General features: G+C 39.6%; 1 protein-coding gene across 3 annotated transcripts in view; it reads left to right on the plus strand.

Moving 5' to 3' along the window:
* Positions 1 to 6,768: 6,768 nt before the first annotated feature.
* The window catches only part of RECK (reversion inducing cysteine rich protein with kazal motifs), a 48,192-nt gene continuing 32,703 nt past the window's right edge, over positions 6,769 to 22,257 (plus strand). For all 3 annotated transcript variants that reach the window (XM_061346339.1, XM_061346340.1, XM_061346341.1), the window contains exons 1-4: positions 6,769 to 6,942; positions 10,707 to 10,765; positions 16,930 to 17,004; positions 18,909 to 18,945. In XM_061346339.1, coding sequence (XP_061202323.1) covers positions 6,864 to 6,942; positions 10,707 to 10,765; positions 16,930 to 17,004; positions 18,909 to 18,945 — 250 coding nt within the window. In that variant the 5' untranslated portion in view covers positions 6,769 to 6,863. The remainder of the gene's footprint in view (positions 6,943 to 10,706; positions 10,766 to 16,929; positions 17,005 to 18,908; positions 18,946 to 22,257) is intronic.

A 22,257-nucleotide genomic window follows, 5' to 3' on the forward strand; every position in this document is an offset into this window, starting at 1 on the left:
CAGGGCATTAAGCAACCTGGCCTAGTGGAAGGTGTCCCTGCCCATGGCAGAAGGGCTAGAACTAGATGATCTTAAGGTCCTTTCCAACCCAAACCATCCTATGATTCTGTACCCAAGAAAAGTGAACATGGGCATTTTAAAGGGAAATTATTTTAAGGCTCAGTTATCAAAGACTAAGAGTAAGAATTTAGCTACGAATTTTTGAACATATAGAATGGTAGACTAGTTTGGGTTGAAATGGACCTTCAAAGGCCTTCTAGTCCAATGCCCCTGCAATGAGCAGGAACATTTCAACTAGATGGTGGGGGAGCTTTAAAGTTATTCTTTAGGATCTGAAATCTGATCAAATGTGGTGTGTTTTCAAAATTAAGAAGTTATTTTGCTGTTGTGTGCATTATTTAAAGCTGCCTAATATAAAAAGTTCCATTTGATCCTCATGTCCCTGTGTCATGATGATGGTAAGGACAACTGCATATGGAGAACTCACTGGCCCACATCACAGTGTGCCTGAGCAGGTGCAGGGTATGCTGCATGTGGCCCTTGGCCATGGGATAAACTCAGACAGCTTTCTGCAACCAAGGAGCATTCAGGCAGCACTTGCTCCTGACAGCCCAGTGCACTACTCCTTCTTATCAAAAACCATTACTTCCTCTCTCCATTCCTCTCAGATGCATGTGGCTTTTCCATTCCTAGCAAAGACATCAGTTCTCTAATAACTTCCATCACTGTTAATACGTAAATTATGCATATGTATATTTATTACAAACAGTTACAGAAGTTAGAATAAGTAAAGTACCTTTTGACATTTTTATTAAGGTATTTTGAGATGTATTCAGGATTAATTCATACTAGCCAAGTTCTACCCGAATTCACTCATGTCACTCAAGTGTAGGTATAGATGGGAACAGGCATTGATCTGTAATTCATAATAACTATAATGTCATCTTGACAGAGCTTGCTAGCTAATGTATGGAATAGCAAGAAGAAAGAACTTTATTTTAACTAAAGCTGATTAGTTTTAGTTAGCTTAAAATTGATTTAAACAGTACTACACAAACCAGTAGCAAAAAAATGGTATTTTATGCCTTGCCTTTTCTTTTTTATCTGCCAGTCTACACTGACTTCTTTTCCTGTTTGAAACTAGAAGCAACTGCATAATTGTCAATTAGCAGCATAAATGATTTCATACCACCCACACCCACTTTTGCAAAGCTCGCAGACTGTATTCATACGGAAATGTATGTACAGCAGTGAATGAATTACAGAGAGTTCTTCAAAGATTACTAATAGAGAGAGTATTGTAATTGCTAAAACATGGAGAAGCTTTTTTAAAGCTTTTCGGATGCTTTAAAATATCTCAGTGTAGGTGCAGGTTATGATGCAATTTTTAACGCAATCCCATAGTACAGCAAAACATAAAAATAACCTTTGGAAAATATTCCAGCAGCAATTTGGCCCTTAAGCACCATATGGAGAAGTAACTAATCCTATATACGAGTAGAGATTCAGTAGGATAATCCACAGAAGTATTAGCATATGGCATTCTGTGTTCTTCAACATATCCTTTTCTATCTCCAGCCCATGCTTATGATATGCTGGCAAATGCACTGCTGATATGGAAGCCTGACTTGAAAAGCAAAATGAATATCCATTTTATCTGTATTCAAAGACATAGATGTGTCATCACTTGCTAAATGCTCTCATTTGTCCTCTTGGACGGTGAGCCAAGGCCAGAAAGAAGATAGGATTTTGACTGGCCCATCTTTACTACAGTACAGGTGTGACAGGCTTCATATTTAAACACTTGAGTTTAGATTCAGATTTAGGTCATTAGGATGGTTGAAGGATTTGACTGGACTGAACATGATTCTGGTTGAAGTATTGTTTTTCCACATTTTGAAGAGATCAGTTTTCTGCTCTACAAACTCCAGAACTTTCCAATATAGTTTCTCTTGTTTTCAATTTCTTAAACTGGAAAGAAAAAAAAAAGCTCTATCAATCCCTCAATGTTATTCCAGAAATCAAATTGAAATTATCTTCTGTCTCATTAGAGCTTCTCACAAGAAGGTGCTCCACACACTTGCAAGCTACTCTGGCCTGGCCTGCCTTGCAGGCAGCAAATTGATAGTCACATTAATATATATCTCCATTATAGACAGTATAGAGTACAAAACTCTATACAGCATACAAAGCAGTACAGAGAGTAAAGTGCGCCTGAACAAATAGCATAAATGTAAATGTATCTTGGTGACATTTGTTAGGGGTTTTTTTTACTATCACCTTCTGGAAGGATATAGTAATTAGGCTTTATTGACAGTTTTTCTATGTCAAAGAGAATGAATTGTCTTGATGCTTCCATCAGTCAACATGTTTTTAAATTATCTCTTTCATAAGCTCTGTTACCAAGAAATGTATTTTACTTCACTGAGCACTCTCATTTGAAGAGAAGCAGACATGTTTCTAATACCATAACTGATTTCAGGGGTTTTAAATTTAGACTGACAGGCCACTTCAGTTTCAGGTTATTTGCTCTGTTGAGAAAAGTTATGAAAGGTAAAGCAGAACCAGATTTTTTTTTTTTTATGGCACATTTTATGAACATCAAAACTTCCTGTTTCAGCAAACATGAGGTCTATTTTAAATTATTTTCCAAATGATGGAATAGTTTCTTAACTTACAATGACAGAATCTTGTTTACTTTTTTACTACTTTTCTAGCAAATTATAATTAATTCTATACTCCACACTTCTTTAATCGCTTTCAGTTGGCTGTCTTTCCAGACTTGATGTATGCACATTAATTGTTTGCCTGTGGCAAGATTTTATGAACTCTAATATGCACCACATGTTCGACTTGCTTAAAATTAATTGCAGACATTGTATTTAGCATTAATGTACATCTTTATTGGCTTTAATTTCACATCTGTCTTGCTTTATATACAACTTTATCAGTGTAACTGATGTGTGTAATAGCAACCACCAAAACTTGCTTTTGTATTTGTTTTACCTATTAATACAATTTTAGTTTATGTGATTTTGCAATAAAAAAGTGAAATAATTTGAAAATAAATTAATCTTTCTTATTCACTATTTGGAAAGTCAACTGCAAAATACTGTGTGAGATCTAGTGGCGAAAAAATAAAGCAGCTATGGTTTGCCTGTACAAAAAGGTTTGCCTGTTTAAGAACAAAATCTCTTTGAAAGAGGATTTGCTGTGGTGATCCATTCTTAGAATGAAGAAACAGGAGACCACCTCACTTACTAGCTAGCAGCTTGCTAGGGACAGTCCCACAGATGGTTCCACAATTCCTACCAGTTCATGCACAGGCACATTTCACGTAGCTGTAAAGCCCTACCTAGCTGCAACACAGAGGTGAAATGGAAACAAGCCTCAGCACAGAAAAGCTACTCAACATGCACTAAAAATCTGGCATCGGCTTATCATGCAGGTATCTAGTTGTTGATACACAGATTAGACAAATTAATGCAAATTAGAGTATGTTTGCAAATTGTACGGTGTAGATATCTAAGAATCACAGCAGAGCAATTTTTAACATGTTTGTAGCTAAACCACAATGGCTTTAGTAGTTACCAAGAAGGAAACTGCTGGCTTCCAGTAATGCGATAAGAATAGAAGGTGTACATGGTGAAAACAATGTTTTATCTTATAAAGTACCATGTTGAGAGGGGTGACTCTGTATATTGGTTCTTAAAGATCTTTAAAAGTTGCAAAGCCAGATTTATGGTGCACAGAATTCGTGTACATCTCAAATCAGATATAATAATATGTTAAATTCAAATATAGAACAGTAGTTTCAGAAACATATAGAGATATGCCACATTGACAATATGGTTCTCTGGATTTAAGAAAAATATGGCATTGTTTTACTTTCTGAAGGGATGCTGATCAGGTCAGATCTCTTCCAGTAAAACGTATGTGTGGACCAGGAATTCAGACCATGACTACATCAGAAAGTTCACCTATTGCTGAAGGAGACTTCACATAAAATACAAAGTAACATTCAAACCTTTAAAAGTTTCAGCAGTTTTTAGGATAAGGAAGCAGGATCAAATGTTAGTCAGAACAAAATACAATGAACTAACTGTTCAAACTAATACAAAATAATATAGATGGAGCAGGTTTTATTATATTCTAAGCAACCAGAAGTGCAGCATATAGAATGGAATGACAGAATCATGGAACTCTTCAGATTGGAAAGGACCTTAAGCTCATCTAGTTTCATGGGCAGGGACGCCTCACAGTAGACTAGGTCACTCAAAGCCCCGTCCAGCCTGGCCTTGAACACTGCCAGGGATGGGGCAGTCACAGCTTTCTTGGGCAGCCTGTGCAACCTAAATCTCCCCTGTTTAGGTTTAAACCTGCTACCCTTTGTCCTCTTACTACAGACCGTGATGAAGAGTCCTTCTCTGGCATCCTTATAGACTCCCTTCAGATACTGGAAGGCTGCTATCAGGTCTCCATGCAACCTTCTCCAGGCTGAAAAGCCCCAGTTTCTGAGCCTGTCTTTTTATGAGAAGGAATAAAGTATTCCTTGTCCATCAGCAAATGCCAGGAGCAGCAAAAAAATAAAATACATTTGCAGAGGAGTTTCTGTCTTATCACCAGACTTCAAAAGCATGCTGTCAGTATACTTGCTTTACAGTGAAGTATTTACTTATTTCAAGCCCCCAAATTCCACTTCTCATTGTTCTCATTGGTTCTGTTTTAAAAAGACCAACATATATCGTTTAACAGGAAAACGGTGTGCAGATTCAACATCCAAACCCCCTAAGAACGAAAGTCTTTGCTTTCAAGAGCAATGCGCTTAAAATTCATGGTGTCGTTACTGAAAGCCAAATTTTAAAACCCTTTATTATTTCAAAGTTCAGTTCTTTCTTTAAAGCAAAGGAAATAATTTCAGTGGTCTGTTATTTCTTCTGGAACTGACATGGCGACTTGAAGTGATAATGCAGAGCATTTATATTACCAGGCATACTCGCACCTTTCCTCTGCCTATTCATTTCTGGGGTAAATTATTGTTGATAATGACTTTGCACATAAATGGCATTCAGCACATTCACAGCAGTTCACCCTCATCAAAATGAAGCCAAATTAAACCATTTAGCATAAGGGAGGGGGGGCAATTGCATCTGATCAGTTCAGGGCCCTTGTATTTTCAGAGAAATGAAACCAACCTGCAAATTTAACCATCTGGCTAATAGTGCTTTTGGATCTACTGCCACCCCGTGGATTCGTGATGAATTTTAAGTCCCGAAATACTTGGCAGATGGAAAATTAACAAAAAATAGCCTCTGGGGCAAAAGCCCAGCTATCTAACTGATGTGTAAGCCCACTTACATAGAAGGATCATTACTGTCCTGGTGTGAAAAGGCTCTTTTGTTGTTGTTTTTGTTTGAGTGTGGGGTTTTTTTTTGGTTGGTTGGTTGTTATTTTTTATTACCAGGTTACATTTGCCACATTTCAGCTTCTTAAATTCACAATTACAGGAACAACTTTAATTTGGTTTCAAACTAAAATACACCTAAATCACAGAACCACAGAATGGTTTGGGTTGGAAGGGACCTTAAACCTCATTCGGTTCCAACCACTAGAGCAGGTTGCTCCAAGCCCCATCCAACCTGGCCTTGAACACTGCCAGGGATGGGGCCGCCACAGCTTCTCTGGACAACCTGTGCCAGAGCCTCACCACCCTCACAGAGAAGAACTTCTGCCTCAGATCTCATCTCAATCTCCCCTCTGTCAGTTTAAAGCCATTCCCCTTGTCAAAAGCCACTCTCCAGATTCTTGTTGGCCCTTTGAGGCACTGGAAGCTGGTCTAAGGTGTCCCCAGAGCCTTCTCCAGGCTGAACAAGCCCAACTCTCTCAGCCTGTCTCCATAGCAGAGCTGCTCCAGCCCTCAAAGCATCTTCGTGGCCTCCTCTGGACTTGCTCCATCAGCTCCATGTTCTTATACTGGGGCCCCAGAGGTGGATGCAGGACTGCAGGTGGGGTCTCACAAGAGGAGAGGGGAGGAGATTCCCCTCCCTCAACCTGCTGGTCATGCTGCTGGTGATGCAGCCCACGACACGGTTGGTTTCTGGGCTGCAAGTGCACACTACCGGATCATGGTGAGCTGCTTGTCAGTGAATTCCCTTAGGTACTTCTTAGGGCTGTTCTCAATCCTGCCCCCCCACCCCCCCGCCTGTATTTGTGTTTGGGATCGCTCTCATCCATGCGCAGGACCTTGCACTTGGCCTTGTTGAACTTCATGAGGTTCACACTGACCCACCTCTCCAGCCTGCCCAAGTCCCTCTAGATCCCATCCCTTCCCTCCGTCATTTCTGCCACACCACAGTATCATCGGCAAACTTGCTGAGGGTGCTCAATCCCACTGTCCATGTCGCCGACAAACATGTTGAAAAGGACCGATCCCAACACCGACCCCCAAGGGACATCGCTCGCCACTGGTCTCCACTTGGAGATAAGACTCATTGACCCGCGCGGGAGGGCGGCGAAGGCCCTACAGAACCGGTGCCCGCGGGCAGCCCAGTCCCACCATCCGCCCCGCAGCACCGGGAAGGCAGCGGCTCTGTGGCGGAGCAGGCCCTGCCCCTTTCTGCCCAGCACATACCCCACCGAGCGGCGCAAGACACAGCTCCCCGCGGGGATGGCGGCAGCGCTCGCCCGCTGGAATGTCCGCGGCGGCCAGGCGGAGGAGGCGGGACCTGACGGGGGAGCCGCAGCCAATGGGGGTGGCAGGAGGCAGCGCAGGGCCGGGAGCGGGCGCTGCCGGCGTCAGAGTCAGCCAGTCTGGCGGGCGGGGGTCGTGAGGCGGGGCCGCGCGGCGGGTTCGCGGCAGGGCCATGGCGGTAACGGCCGCTCGGTGGCCCTGGGGCCTGCTCTGCCTGGCGGCGGCCCCCCTACTCTTCCCTGCAGTAGACGGTGAGTAGCGAGGTGCAGAGGATGGAGGGGAGGTGGTTCCGCGGGTCCCTCTTCAACAACATGGCGCAGAGACGAGGCCGCCCGCGGGGTGCCGAAGCCTTGGGGCGGTGGCGTCGACCGCGGGGATGGGGCGCGGCCCGGCGCCGCGGGTCACTCGTGTCTCGCCGCAGCTGGGGGCAGGCTGCTTGGGGCGGCATCGTGGCATCGGCTGCCGCAGGCACCTGCCCCACGGGAGCGGGAGGGTGGTGGGCGAGGGGCCGCCAAAAGTGAGGGTGGGGGCGGCTCCTTGAGTGTCCGAGGGACAGCGTCGCCTTCCATGTGTCGGTCCTTTTACCGCTGCTGTTGTCTCGGTGTCGTGTCTCCCCGCCGCATCCCCGTGGAATGCACCCGCCTGAAACCCTGATATGAGGCCCGGCAGCCGGAGAGAGGAGGAGGCTTCAATAGCTGAGATAGGGAGGAATGGGGTGCAGGGGTACGGCCGTCTTGACCACATCCCGCCTAGCAGTGTCATGAGGTAGACAGACCTTTTACACCTGGTTACATGAGTTGAGAGGCCGGGATTTGTGTCTTCGGCTGTTATGCTGGCAGTAGGTAAATAACCAAGATTGTGGTTTGAAATGGAGAAGAGCTGGTGTCTTGTTCCGTATCAGTAAAACCTGACTTATAGATTGCTATATGAAACGTCAGAACAGGCCTTGTGTTCCAGGGCTTGTAGTCCTTGTGGTTTTGCTAACCTTTTCAATTAAAAAACATGCTATTGAAGAGGGTATTGGATTTTTATTTTTTTTTTAAGTGAAGGCAAGACTTTTACTAGAAAGATGATGGCAAAATAGTTTCCTGTGTTACAGTTGTGATAGTAGATAACTTATTGACAGGACCAAAAAATAACTAAAAGAAGGCAGCACAAGCACAGATATTGACAAATAGCTTTTAATAGTCAGATCATGCTGGTAATGCTGTTGCAGGAGGGAAAATACAAAATATATAATATTTTACAGCAAAAGATTGCAGTCATACTGAAGCATTTATGGGCATTTCATTGTTCTACACTAATTTCTAGTGAGGCATGGTTTTAGGAAGAAGGCAGTTAAAAGCTAGTGGAATGAAATGTGACATAATCTAGTTCAATTTTCGCTTGATAAACCTACTTACATTTCTGAAATAGCAGATCTTATCAAAGAAAGAAGTGTAGCTATTTCATAGTTTGGACATGAATAAAATTTTGAAATGAAACCTGGAAATTCTTCAGCAGAACAGGAGAAGATGGGAATAAGAAAGTAAGGGACAGATACGGAGATGTCATATGACATTTCAGAAGAGGTTAGCTGGAAAGAGAACTGAGGAAGCGTGTTTGGAATGGATATTGTTATTAACTTCCATTTCTGACTTAAGCACGAAAGATCTCTCTGGGCTAGTTTAACTTGCTGCTTATTCAAGATACCATCAATTGATTAGGATTTTGTATAAAAGTAATTAAATTACCATGAGGTGTAGCATATTGTTACTTCATTGTTTGGGATAATAGGTAAGACTTGAAATTCAGCAGTGAAAGTGATTGAAAAGAACTATCCTGAATGTGTATTAACTCATCATAGAAGGATTGGAAGGCATTGAAAACTAGTGGGTAAGAGGCCACAGAGTATTAAATAATCTGTGAAGGAGAGTTTAACAAACATACACTGTTAAACATATGCATTGTTTCCTAAGCCTGTGTAAATTCTTTTCATAGGTTGGGAACTCCTGAATTCTTGGGTCTCTTAAACGTAGCAGTTACTCTCAGTAAAAATTTATATAGTGAAAAATTTCTGGAATGGTGAAACAAAACAACAAAACCATGATCGAATAGACAGTGTTTCTGTTTGTAAGCCTGTGTTTCTGTTTGTAAGCCTGTGCCTAAGCATGTTTGGTTGGAGTTTTTTACTTACGAAATTACTTTGATGAATATCTTCTTGTGAACCTGAATGTTTTCCCCCCGCTGTGTTAAAATGCTTGCACTTTGATTGCATAGGCACTGAAATTTAGAAACACAAAATAAAGTGCAACTATTGCCTTAAGAAAAAGCAGTGGCTTACTGAACATAATGCAGAAAAACCTACAGGTTCCCATATGTAACCTCAAATCAGAAAGATTTTAAAGCTGTCTGCTCATATATCTCAATCCTTTTCTGAGATTGTAGAAAATAGGCAAAAAAACATTAAAGTAAATTTCACAATTTAATTCTTTCATCATGTAAGCATGATTTTGGTGCTCTCCCCATTTATTACAGGCATTCTGCTATGTTGTTTCTAGTTACTAATGGGAACATTCACCAATTGGAAGTCTTACTTTGGCTTCTCCTATTTCCTATTCAGGAATGATAGATTTTTGCATTAAAATACAGCTCAGTCCTGTAATAGGCATTTTGAAGCGTGACTATTTCAGACAACCTTTTGCAAGTTTTACTTTATTCCCAGTTCCTCAATCTTTTCAGATTTGGGTTTTTGGTTTGTTTGTTGGGGGGTTTGATTGGGTTTGGTGTTGTTTTTTTGTTTTGGTTTTTTTTTTTTCATTTTTAATAGCATTCCAGTATTGGAGAATTTTGGTGGTAATGGATTCTTCTAAGTTTTAAATTGGGTATCTTGTAACAGCTATGAGCTTTCAGATGAAAGCACTTGTATGTTGTGAAATTATCAAGGAATTCATGCCAATATCCTCCTTAGTAGTTCAGTCAAAATCTCTTTAGTAACTAGGTATTGTGAAATACAACTTCATGTGTGGTATCATTGTACAGTTGGGTGGGTTTTTTTTCATTGTACGTGTTGCTTTTATGTTGTATCAGTGTGATGTGTAGTTCAGATACAGATGAGCAAAAATCTGTTATCATTAAATGACCATGTGTGTGAAAAAGTAAAAGCTTTCAAAGAAACCTCTGCATGTCTGGTTTTTAATACACTGTTCCAAACACTGGGCAGTGAGGATGAAAATGAATATCAAGAAGCTCTGCAGTTCATTTTGTACTGCCAAGCTTAACTCTGAATGAAGGGATAGTAGGGGAGACAAAGCGCAACGAAGTTAATGTTAAAAATGCCACTTTAAACCTTAGTGTTTGGTGAAGTCTCAGTGCTTCAGTTCTCATTCATTTCACTGTTGACGTGTTCATATCTCTGTTGCTCTATGACTTCCATCTGGTTAGGCAGAACCACTCTTAATCATCCATCACTAGTGAAACAATTTACAGTTTTGATCCAAGTTTTTAGGAAGCCAGAGTTCAGCGAACAGCTGTGTTCACCTCTGTGTGAAAAGTTCTGTGAGATGATTCAATTTACAAAGGTGTATGGTTTCTATGGAGATTTCTGGTGGGGGGGGGGTGTTCACTTTTTAGTATTCTATCGTCCCTCCCTCTCCATTTTCACACACACACACACGCACACACACACACACACCCCGGTAATGAACTGAATTGCCTGATGAAGGAATCTGGCAGGTGCCAAGCTAGTTCAAGTTAAGCAGCAGAAGTGGAGCTAGAAGCAGAAGGGGAGTGAGATCTCCTTTTGGTGGCAGTGAGTGTTCTGCGGTAATTCTGTGAGACTCCATGAATGCATCTGCAGCAGCTTTGGAACAAAAATTTCATTTTTTTTTTTTTTTTGCTTGTTTCTGGGAAGGAAAATTGCTTATGGACCAGACAAATCATCCTGATAGGCCATCAAGTGGACACTTCTGTTCAGAAGTTATAATTAAGTGCTTCAGGTCTTTTAAATATCTTTTTCCCTCCTGCTTTTCCATAGGCTTGTCTTGTTGTTACCATGCAAAGGACAACTTAATGTGCCGTGATGTCTGTGAACAGGTAAGCTTGTTTGAAATTTGGGTTGTCCTTAAGAGTTAAAATTTTGCCTTAAACAATGATGTAGCAAGATTAGGCTTACAAACAAATGCATTCCTGTGTAAATACTATGAGTGAATTATGAGATATAATATTATTGTTTATATATATAATTTTATAATGAGAAAACTGTAGTCAGCTTTCCTTTCATAGTGGAAAACAGGTTCTGCTGAAGTTGAGGGGAAATCGACATAAAAATCTGAGGTCAGGGTTTGGACAGGAAGTGCTAAGCATGTTAGGAAATGGGAGGGGTGAAGGGTTTTTACCCACTTTCTGGGTCTTGTATGTTCCAAAGTTCTGGGGAATTTAAAATGAAGAACAAGATGTTGATACTGTTCATTTTTCCTGTCAGTTCTTGTTTGTTAGCTAAGTATCTAAGATCATCATTATGATACATGGCTTTGTGAATCCAGCAAAAAACTTCTTGCTTACCCTGTTCATAAGGTGATAACAAAGAGTTGTTTGTGCTGGATTCAAGCTTGGAAAATATTTTTCACAACTTATGTTTAGATTTCTACCTTTGGATAGTATGTTGTACAGCTTTGTGTGTGTGCATTTATATAAATTTATATCCATAAAATTTTTGCATCAGTAAAGCATACCTACACATAAGCACAGTTTTTATCCTTGCATCATACCTGCCCCATTTTAATGTCTTCATTGCCCATTTTGGGGCTGTTCAAGTGCTAAACTTGCTTATGATCAAGTTTATATTTATCTGTGATGGTACTAACAAAACTTTTAGTTTAAATTTACCCTCTCCCTCCCTAATGTATTTATAGAACACAACCAAATTCCGTTTCAGCTTTCCTATTGTTAGGCCAAACAAGGAAAAGTCTTACATTCTCTTTGCATGATACTCTCTGAATTCCTATAATTATTGTTGCAGCCTTTCCAGCGTAATTTTCTCTTTGAATAAAGGTAAGCAAAACTGTACATGGTATTAAAACCAGAAGTATAGCACTCAGTCTTAAAAACTGTGTTACAACATACGTGTAAGTAAGAGAAAGATATCCACATACAAGCAAATTTAACTGGCAAGTTTAGTAGCTGCATTTGGAATAATCTGACCAATTGTTTCTTCTGTTCCATTGGTTTGAAATTCCCAGTTTATCACTTGAATGCCTGTTAGTTTTTAGCCCTTCATGAAAGGCCTTTAGCTTTTTACTGTCAAATTTCATCTCATTTCTGTTATATTGGTTCTAGATACTGTGTAGAATTTTATGTGTGTTTTGTAAGATATTCAGATCTTTCCTCATCTGGATGATTCCTCTTTACTCCATATAATCAGCATATTCAGAGTCTTTGTGGTGAGAGGTCTAGAACAAGTCTAAAGCAAGACTGGTACCCCAGAAATTGTTCTATAAGGAGCTTTCTTACTGACCTCACGTCAGGCTGTTGGTAGGATCATTTTCTGAATGATTCTTCGTAGGCCAACAAACTGGCTGTCTGCTATTTTTCTGCTTATTTTCATGTTCTGTAGCTTAACCATTTTGTGCAGCACAACTGCAATGCTTTGTCTTTGTTGAATCCATTTTGGAATGTATTATTTGATAGCTATGCCCTTGTCTTAAACATAGAATTTGTAGATTTACATACATGGGAGGGTGACTGTGAGGGGACAGAGTCGGCTGAATAATTTACTGTTTTCATTCTTTCTTTCTAAATACCTTTTCTAAAATACTTTCTATGTAGTTGTTGTCATGTCTGTACCACCACACTGTACCATCCTGGCATAATTTATTTAATGATAAAAAAATGTTTTCTTTCTAGACTCGGTAGTTTGAGCCATAAAACACTGAAGCTGCTTGCCACGGACATCAAGGAAAGAGAGCAGGCTTGTGCCCCATACCTCTGTTTAATGCTTAGGGAATGCCAGCAGCCAGGGTGCACAGACAGGAATTTGGGTGTTAACAGAGCTGATTCTTGTGGAGCGGGCCAAGCAGGAAGTCCAGATGTACTGCTTGAGACTGTGTACACCTGTTAAGTCCAGGAGGACAGTCTATGGCACTGACTCGTGACATCTTGGAGGTCTTGACCCAGAAGGAGCTCTTGAAGAAGAATATGTCCATCCAAGTATTGGGCTGCAGCAAAGGGATGGCCAGGTCTCTCCCTGAATAGTGGTGTTTGTAGGAGTCGTGCTCTGGTCAGCTTCCTGAACTGTCAAAGAAGCTGAGGTTAGAAGGATTGCCTCAGTGTAAACGGGAGCCAGACAGGCTCTTTGTGGAGAACCTGCAAAGCCAATATCCTGAATTATGCATTGCATGGAAAGAAGGATGGCTAGAGGCTATGCTTAGTGGAGACTGAAAGTCTGTGGCCCCTGACAGTGGGAGGAAGTTTCTTGGCCTATCTTTGGATATGCCCTTACAGAATAGATTTGGAGCCTCAGAAAGGTGAAGAGGAACGAAGCCCATCAGGGAGCCATTTTGGCCTAATCAGTTGATTGTAAACAGTGCCGCCAGGAGAAAGAATCCCTTCTGCAAAGAATGGAGGCACTCATCTACAAATGAGACTTGCTGTGTGGGATGATTTGGTTTTCAGGGGCTCAGATCTAGAATGTTGCTGAAATTGCAAGGTTTTTTTGACCCTCAGATTATCACCCATTCGCTGCTCGTCTACATGGACACATGTACTGTTGAGTGGAGCCTTGCATGGGTAAAAGGGTGAAGGGCATAGGAGAACTAGATGGTGTTCTCCTTGATCCTGTCAGTTAAGGTAAAAAGCTTGATTAAGAGTAAGGATTTCTACTAACTTTAAGTTACTTTCTGATACTTTAAGTAAGCCCTTTGAAAAAGAAATCTTGGATTACAGATTTGTTGGTCAACTAAGATGATACAAACATCTAATTATTTTGCATTCTTTGTAAATATTATTCTACACTTACTTTCAGTGTCATCTCTTTTTTGTGATTATTTGATTAAGGCTGTCAGATACTGTAGAAGGAATAAGTGGAACTGTTTTTCTTTAATTGATGTTTTTTTCCTAAGTTTATTTCTGGGAAGTTACACAATGATAAGGTTCCTGGAAGCATTCATCTCTGTATCACGCCAAAGATCTCTATCCAGATCCTCCTCCAAGCATAAGAATAGTCCATCCCGGTCCTCAGGAAAACATGTTAATGTTTCAGAAGGCTAGTTTGGCTAAATAGAGAAGTCATGAACAAGCTTCACTGCAGAAAGGCAGTATAGAGGAGGTAGAAGCAGGGAAGGGTTATAAAAGAAGAATTTACAGACTTTTCATAGGGGGAGGACAAGAGAGAGCAGACATAAATTAAAGCTAGAGATTTTTAGTTGACTATGCAGAGGAACTCTTCCACCATAAAAACAGAGAAGCTGTGCATTCTCCATCTGCAGGGGTTTTCATGACCTTACTGGATAAAACCATGAGCAATATGGCTTGGCTTCACAGTTGATCCTTCTTTGAGCAGGAGGTTGCAATCAATGATCTTCTGTGATCACTTCCTACCCAAATTATTTTCATATTCTATGACTGCAGAAGACCCCAAATACTATTGCAGTTCTTTCCTTGCTCTCTTCTCTAAAACCAGTACTCTTGATTTCTTGTTTTCAGTCCGTGAGTTTATCATGTTCCAAATCCAGAATAGAACAATAATGTATTTCTGCTTTTGAGAGATCAAATGCATCCACGACTTAGTTATTCCTGTAATTTGTGGTTTCGTATCCCACATTAATAGGTCTGTTTCCATCCCTTTTGTTGTCCAGTTTCTTGTTTTAATTAGTAAGTGTTTTACTTAATTGGACTGCTAAAGGAGCAAGAACTAACAACATTAGTGTGGGACCAGGAAACCATTTCAGTTGTACTGAGAGCTCAATTTAACATTAACACTTCTGTGAAACTTCAAAAACCAAAACAACAAAAACACGAGAAAGATCGATGAGGTAAAGGTATCTTGTAGTAAGCTGTGAAGAAATTGCTACTCTTGTAAGGAACTGAGATGAGCAACACTACAAAATGGCCTAAAGGACACCTGGGAAAAAAGATAAGTTTACATGATTCAGAATTGTGCATGAAAGTCGATGAGGTAAGGCAAGATTTCTTCCCAAGTATAGCTGTATAAAGTAACTTAAGTTGGAAGAGTCATTTTGTCTAACCTGCTCAGATAGGTACTAGCTTCAATATTAAATCAGGTTGATCAGAATCTTGTTAGTCATATTTTGAATATCCTCAGGAATGGGCTTTCCACAGTGGTTCAGAGGAATCTGTTCCAGCTCTTAACCTACTCTCATGGTGGTTTGGTTTTTTTTCCTTTGCATCCAGTTAGAATTTGTCTTGCTGCACCGTGTTACTTTTGCAGCTCGTGCTCCACTGTGCACCTCTGAGAACAGTCTGAATAGTCTTTTGTGTAATTCATCTTCAGGTCCTGGAAGACAGGAATTTAGTGTGCCCCCCACCCTTAACCATTCTTTAGTTTGAACAGATTCTTTTTTCTTGGCCTGTCTTGATATATCATGAAGTCCAGCATCTTTTGTGGCCTTCTGCTGGACTCTCTGCAATTCATCAATAACGTTCCTTGCACGGTGGTGGCACAAAATTGGGTTTGGTATTATAGTAGCCTCATCAGTGCCTAGTATTAACCTCTGGATAATGCAACAGCTAATGAAGAGCAATACTCTGTTAGCTTTCAGTGCTGCACCAGTGCACTGCTGACCCATGTTCAACTTGTCACTCACCAGGACCCAATACCCTTTGCTCCAAAGCTGGTTTCTACACAGAGAGCACCCAGCCTGTACTGTTGCATGGGGTTATTCCATTTCAGCTGCAAGATTCTGTGTTTGCCTTTGCTGAACTGCTTGAGTTTCCTGTCAGCCCATTGCTGCAGCTGGTTAAAACCCATCTGAATGGCAGATCCACCCTATAGTATATGAATAGCAGATCCCAGTTTAGGCTCATCTGCATACCTGCTCAGGATTTTTTCTGTCCTGTTCTCCAACTCACTAGTAAAGCCTTTTACAGTGTTGGTTTGACTCCTATGTTATATACCCCTTCAAGTGGCCAACACTTAGGCACTGAACTGCTAAATGCTAATCTTTGAGCCCTATTGCTCAAAGTTGGTTGTCCACCTAGTAGCTCACCCATCCCATCCATGTTTCACCAGTTTGGCTCTAAAAAAATACGGTGTGCGACCATGCAAAAACCTTTTTAAAGTCAAAGTAGATAACATACAGTGTTCTCCATTTTTTTACTAAACCAGTACCTTAGTTGTGGAAAGCTATCAGACTAAATCTGCCCTGGATATGGCTGTGCTGTCTGCTCCCAGTCACCTCCCGTTCTTCTTGTGCCTTGACATACCTTCTGTGAGGATTTGTGCCACAATCTTCCTGCAGGGCAAGGTTAGGCTGAACAGCCTGTAGTTCCACAAATTGTCCTTCTCATCTTTCTAATGGATATGATGTTTATCTCTTCTTTAGTCATCTGGAACCTCATCCAATGACCAAGGTCTTCCAAAAATGGCAGCAAAGCTTCCTTACGGTAGCAGTGGCAAGCTTCTCAACATCCTCAGTTGCATTCCATCCAGTCTCATGAATTTCTGAGTGTTCAGTTAGCTTAGGTGGTGCTTAACTTAATCTTGGTTAGCTGTGGTGTCAAGGTTTAAGTCCAGCCCGTAACTGAACCCAAGATGTGGGTAGTATTCATGCCCCTGTTAATTTTGGTTCTATCTTTAACTAGTCTAGGTTTTGTTTCTTTGTTCCACAAAATTTTCTTGTTTCAGGGTTTGTTTTGGAAGGAGTTTAGTTGCCTGAGGTGCTGTAGCATGTAGCACAAGATTAATAAAGAGTTGTGTAATATTTTGGTATGTGGGACAAAAATCCACTATGTTTTTCACACTACCTGTTCAACAGAAACTCTGATTGAAGTATTGGAGGAGGAAATTCTCATTCACTTCTAAATACGGAAATTCTTTTCTTCATTGAAAAATTCAACATATTTGAAAACTATAGATATATAAAAGAGACTATTAACTTTGCATTGTTTGTATATTATCTGTTAGCCAAAGTTGTGGAAGGGTAGATAGTAGTGTAACTAAAAATCACTGAATCAATTGAAAAAAGTATCCAGTGTGTAGTTACAGTCTATGTGGTTTAAGGTGTGGGTTTTTTTCCCAACAGATTTTGTCTTCTAAAAGTGATTCCCGTTTGAAGCACTTACTGCAGCGAGCACCTGAGTATTGCCCAGAATCAATGGTAAGGCTTGCTAGTTTTTAGTTAAAGAAACCAAACAATCTTAAGTTTTGCTTGCAAAAGTAGGGTTTTAAAATTACTTGCTTCTATTTACTCACTGAGTCTTGAGCCGGTAGAACGTGTGTATGTCTGCAAGCTTTTTCTTCCTTGTTATGAGGACTAGAAAAATTCTTATAATGAGATTTGATCCTTGAAGTAGGAGCTCCTTTTATTGTAAGCTTGCAACAATACAGGACTTGACAATTTTCTATGTGCCCTAGTTGTGTAAGCTAAGAAATGCCTTAAAAATCTGCCCTGTGTTGTAAAAAAATACGCTGGGTGATTGACATTTGGATGTTGATGGCTGGGACTGAAACTAGGTAACGTGTTCCAGCTTGTGTGTGGGACAAAGCTATAAGGTCTTGTTTGGGCTAAAGCAAGGAGATCCTCATAGCTGCTCTGAATGGTTTATGGCTGTATCTGACAAACTGAATTAATGCTTTTATTGGTTAAGTAAGATATTATTTGGTTAAGTAAGATTATAGTTTCCTGAATGTGCTGTAGTGTGTCACTAAAAAAAAAATAAAAATGAAGTAATCTGCTCCCTGTCTTAGAGATTATCTAATGGGGGAAGAGATAAGCGCTGTTACACAGACTGTAAATTCTGAAGTTTTTATCTCCTGGCAGCTTAGAATCACTCATCACATTTGCCCTCAGAAAGGTCTGCTTTTTTCTTTTGTTATTTCTAAACAGTATCAATACTGTTTCCAGCTAGCCCAAGACATATACTCAGCTCAAATGGGCAATATGTATAAACAGTAAATCTGGGAATAACAGAATAATATTTTACAAGCAACTTTGAAAGACTGTCTTTGCTTATAGATCCTTTCCTCCCGTGTGTCAGAAGCGTGTTTTTTCAATGTTTTGTTTCTTTCAATCATCAGCTCTAAGGCCTTGGAAAGTTACAGATAACTATGAGTAGGAGTAAAACCTATGACATGAAAACATATTGAAGTGGCAAATAGACTGTGTTTTTGGTACTGTTTCTGTATCTTTTATTCCTTTATAGGACGTGTAGAATTTATCTGTATAGTAGAGGAGTGCATATTTAGATGACAGGATTGGAGAGTATCTGAAAGGGGGAAAATGCTTGACACAATGATTTTTTATTTTGTTTTATTTTTTAACTTCCAGTTACCATCTCTATAAATGGCAAGTTTACTGTCCAGTGATTGTTATATTAAATTAACATCACTGAACTGATAATATTTATAAACTTTGGGGAAAGATATCTAGATATGAAATTGTTAAGAGTTCAACCTAATACAATATTTGCTCTTTTCAGATACCACCTGTCTTAGGAGAGGTGTTACAGTGACATTCCACAGATAAGCAGATAGATTATAAATTTAATCAGATGGTCTATTTTCTCAAGCACTACTTACAGACATTGTGTTGTCTGTATTCCTTCAAGTAACGTAATAGAAAGGGTATTGCCTGGTGTTAGTACAGTAACTGTCAGCTGAATCAATGGGGCAGAACTAGTAGAAGTAGCAGCTTTTTACCCTTTTGGGCTGACTTTGACTCTTACTTAAGTGGGAAACCACTGCACATGCAGAGGAGGACAGTTTTAGATCATTAGGTACACATCCATTACAACTTTAGAAAGTTCCAGGTAATCACATGATGTTCCACACCTCCAAAAACACTTCTGTTGATTCCATACTCTTTTGATGGCAGCCTTCTCATCAAAGCAAGTGGTACTCAACTTACATCTCATAGCACTTCTTCAAAAGATGTTTAGATGTAATTCTTCTAGTAGGATATTTAAAACCCAGGGCAAAAATGTTAAAGATGGTGTTTTGTGTCTGCTAGAAATTCTTTTCTTCTCTAGACTTAGTTTTGCTTACTTGCATTTTACTTTTCAGGGAGAAGTGTGGGGTTGTATAAATTCTTCTTTGCCAGGTAAGAAATATTAGTTTACTATTGAATCATGTTGCTTTTTCACCATATACATGTTTTCTACCACCTGCACCATTTTGTGGTTAACTCTCATTATGCTTCCATTATAAACTGACTGGTCTCTAGTTTCCTTTAGTATAAACTGAGTTACCTGTCCATTTTTTAATACTTCTTTTTCTAGTTAGAAAATATTTAATATGCTTGTATGATTAAACACATGTGCTTCTGTTACACATCCAAGAAATACCAAAGCTTCTTTTCCTTCTAAGGTTTTCTGTTGGGTTTAGTTTCAGTATACTTTAGCCTGGATTATTGCAACTTTGCTGTAGATGCAGTATAATTTGAAAGAAAACTGAGTAACAAGGGGAAATAGTAAGAACTAGACAAAGAGTGAAAGAAGTGCAGAGGATCACATCAAGAACCAAACTGCTTGGTACAGGTGGGTTTAGAAAGTTAAAGCATAAATGGCAAGGGAGGACTGTTATATTAGGAGAGATCAAGAAGAGATTAAACTGGACTTAACTAGTACTAATTGTATCATACGTAATTACTAAAAGACTTAGAGTGAAATTAGCATGTTATGGTTGAAAAAGTGGTAATGAGGAAAGAGGAGGCTGTGACAGTTTTATGGCATCTGCTTAGACTCCCCCCGACCCTGGCTTCAGAGACAAGCTGTGTTCCACTGTATGCAAAGAGTTTTTCTGTCTTGTATTTTTGCTGTTTTACTTTACCAATAATATCTTTTAGAGTTGCAGTGCTGCTGTCTCATTTAAAAATTTCTTTATGACCATGCACACATGATACTCTTCAAGAGACTGCTTACAAGATATGACTGAGGGACCCACCAATCTATAATTCAGAATGATAACGAAGTTCTGATTTTAGGCTTTATCATTTTCTGTAAGCAGACTGTAGGAGACTTCAAAAAGACAACAAAATTCTAACTTGGGCTTTCTTGCACCCTTCTTGACAAATGCAGGGCTGGAACATAAGAAGCTGAGTTAGTTTTACTTTCTTCTTTTACCATCTTTTTGTTTTGCTCCTGCTTGTGTGGGATCACGGTAATAAATGTATCAGAGATGATGTTCTAATTTTTTATGTTTATGCAGCTTTTTACTTCTGTTTCTGACTTCAGTATTCTCGTGGAGACTGCAGTGAAAGTTTGTAATAAGAAAGTTGTGTGTGTGTGTTGCAAGTCAGCTTGCTAATGTGACATGACTTGGAAACTTCTGGGAGACATGGGAGGAGAGTCTGTGTTACGCAACTAGATGATCTTTTATAGTTCATACGTCTGTATTGTACTTCTGTCAGTTAATTTGGTGAATAATCAGAACTATGGACTCAGTTCAATTAATTGTGCACTAAAGGTGTAACATACATTTTAATTACCTTGACTACAAAATTAATTTGTAAGTTGCTGTATGAAAGTTGCAGTTTAAATCTTTTGAGGGTATGACACCAGTTTTTTGTCAGGAAGCTTGTCTGCTACTCATAAATAACCTGGGGACATGGCCACTTGACAAGATACTAAGTATGGCTGAAACTTCTTAGCATTCTTATTGGCCTGTATTTGTAGCTTGTTTCATTCTTTTAGCACGGTTCTGGTAAAAGTGTTTCTGAAAACCACAGGCTCTGTACTGCACAAAATATGATGTTCGATTATTCAGTGGTGATTCACTGATGACTGTTCAGTGGTGACATTGTCCCTAAAGCTCTACAGCTGTATTTATCATGTGTTTCTCCTGGATATAGCTGGTTATTGCAGCAGAGATTTATGGAAATCCTGGTTTTGTACTGCACGTTGTATTTCTTTTGGGTTTTAGATTGCTTGTACCCTAAAACATCACTCCTACTAAATAAATATTCTACTGAACATAGCTGTTTTACTTGAAAGGAGTCTCTGTATGGCTTCATATATGAAAGTTGTGCAGAAACAACTGCTACATTATTTTAAGCCTAAGATAGAATATAGCGAGAAGTCGATTTAGCAATTAACTGTACATATGTATTTAAGCATATGTGCATGACTTCCATGTAGACATACTTTTGCTGTTGGAATTAGTTTAAAACAATGCATCGATTTCTTCATTTTTTGACATTGATTACAAACTACTGATGTTTGCACAACAGCCATCTCTTTAACACGTTCAAAAAGATGCTCAATCTCTAAAAAACATAACTCTGTACCCCACTTACGGAAGTAGAGGGTGAGCAGAATTTTCAGTTGTTCACGGCCTTCACAGTTTCTTTGAACTAGTTTAAGTCACTGGCCTGCAGTACTTCCAGAAGGTCTGAACCACTCCGATGGTACACTTTGGACTAACAGGATGCAACCTGCAGCCAAAAGCTGTTCTTCACCTTTGCCTCTCTGCTCCCTTAAACCTCTGTGCAATCCTGCTACCTTACATGTGTCAAGCGTTAAGGTTTTAATTTGCATTTTAATAAATGTAACTAATATTTTTAGTTAAAGATTTTGTTCCTTTATAAATTTATTATTAGTGTTTTCTTAATTTGCCCATGAGAGTGACATGAAAGCCTCATACTTTTGAGACTTTCTATGCCACCTGTCTTTATAAAGCCAACAAAGTATATTTTAAAGGCAATTTTGTTCATGATAAATACCTACTAGTGATTGTTTTCAGTTCCTTGCAGTGATTTTTACTTTTTTCCACCACTTTCTTAGCATTTGTATTTAAGCTCACTGTTCTCATTCCTAGCTCTTTCACTTTACTTTTTTTAAAGCTTGACTTTCCTGGATAGGTATTGCTACTAGGCTTAAGAGCATTAAGTGATTGATTCTTTTACTTCATACTTACTGTTTCTGTGTAAAGGGTATAATATGTGCATGTCCTAAAAGTATTTTTTTTATATTCATTACAAAAATGAGTGGTTCATTTGAGCTAAAAAATTCCACCTCCTGCCCTAAGAAACAAGTGTTACAAATTTTCCACAGCTGCTGGGCAGCTGCATAGGTTAAACTTTCCCTTTAATTATTTCCACATTTAAAGAGAAATAGGTACAGGCATGTATTCTTTTACTTGATTTCTGATGTCTTGAAAACATCTGAAGTTCTGTATTCATGAATAGATTAAGAGGGTGAAACAACTTAGGGCAGTGATTTGCTTTTCTGTGTAACTTTATGTTAAAAAATCAGGATAATGGGAATAGTGAAATAAAGTGGGGGGGAGAAATGGAGACATGGGAAACTTTTATTCAAGGAAATTCTGGTTATGAAAATGTTGTTATGGGGGACAAACTACAGGGGAAGTGTTGTGGTTTAACCACAGTAGGCTGCTAAGCACTCCAGAACCACTT

Source organism: Neopsephotus bourkii, unplaced genomic scaffold, assembly GCF_033783945.1.
Source record: "Neopsephotus bourkii isolate Nb327-2 ecotype Australia unplaced genomic scaffold, CSIRO-AGI_Nbou_v1 NB_272, whole genome shotgun sequence".
Lineage (NCBI taxonomy): Eukaryota > Metazoa > Chordata > Aves > Psittaciformes > Psittacidae > Neopsephotus > Neopsephotus bourkii.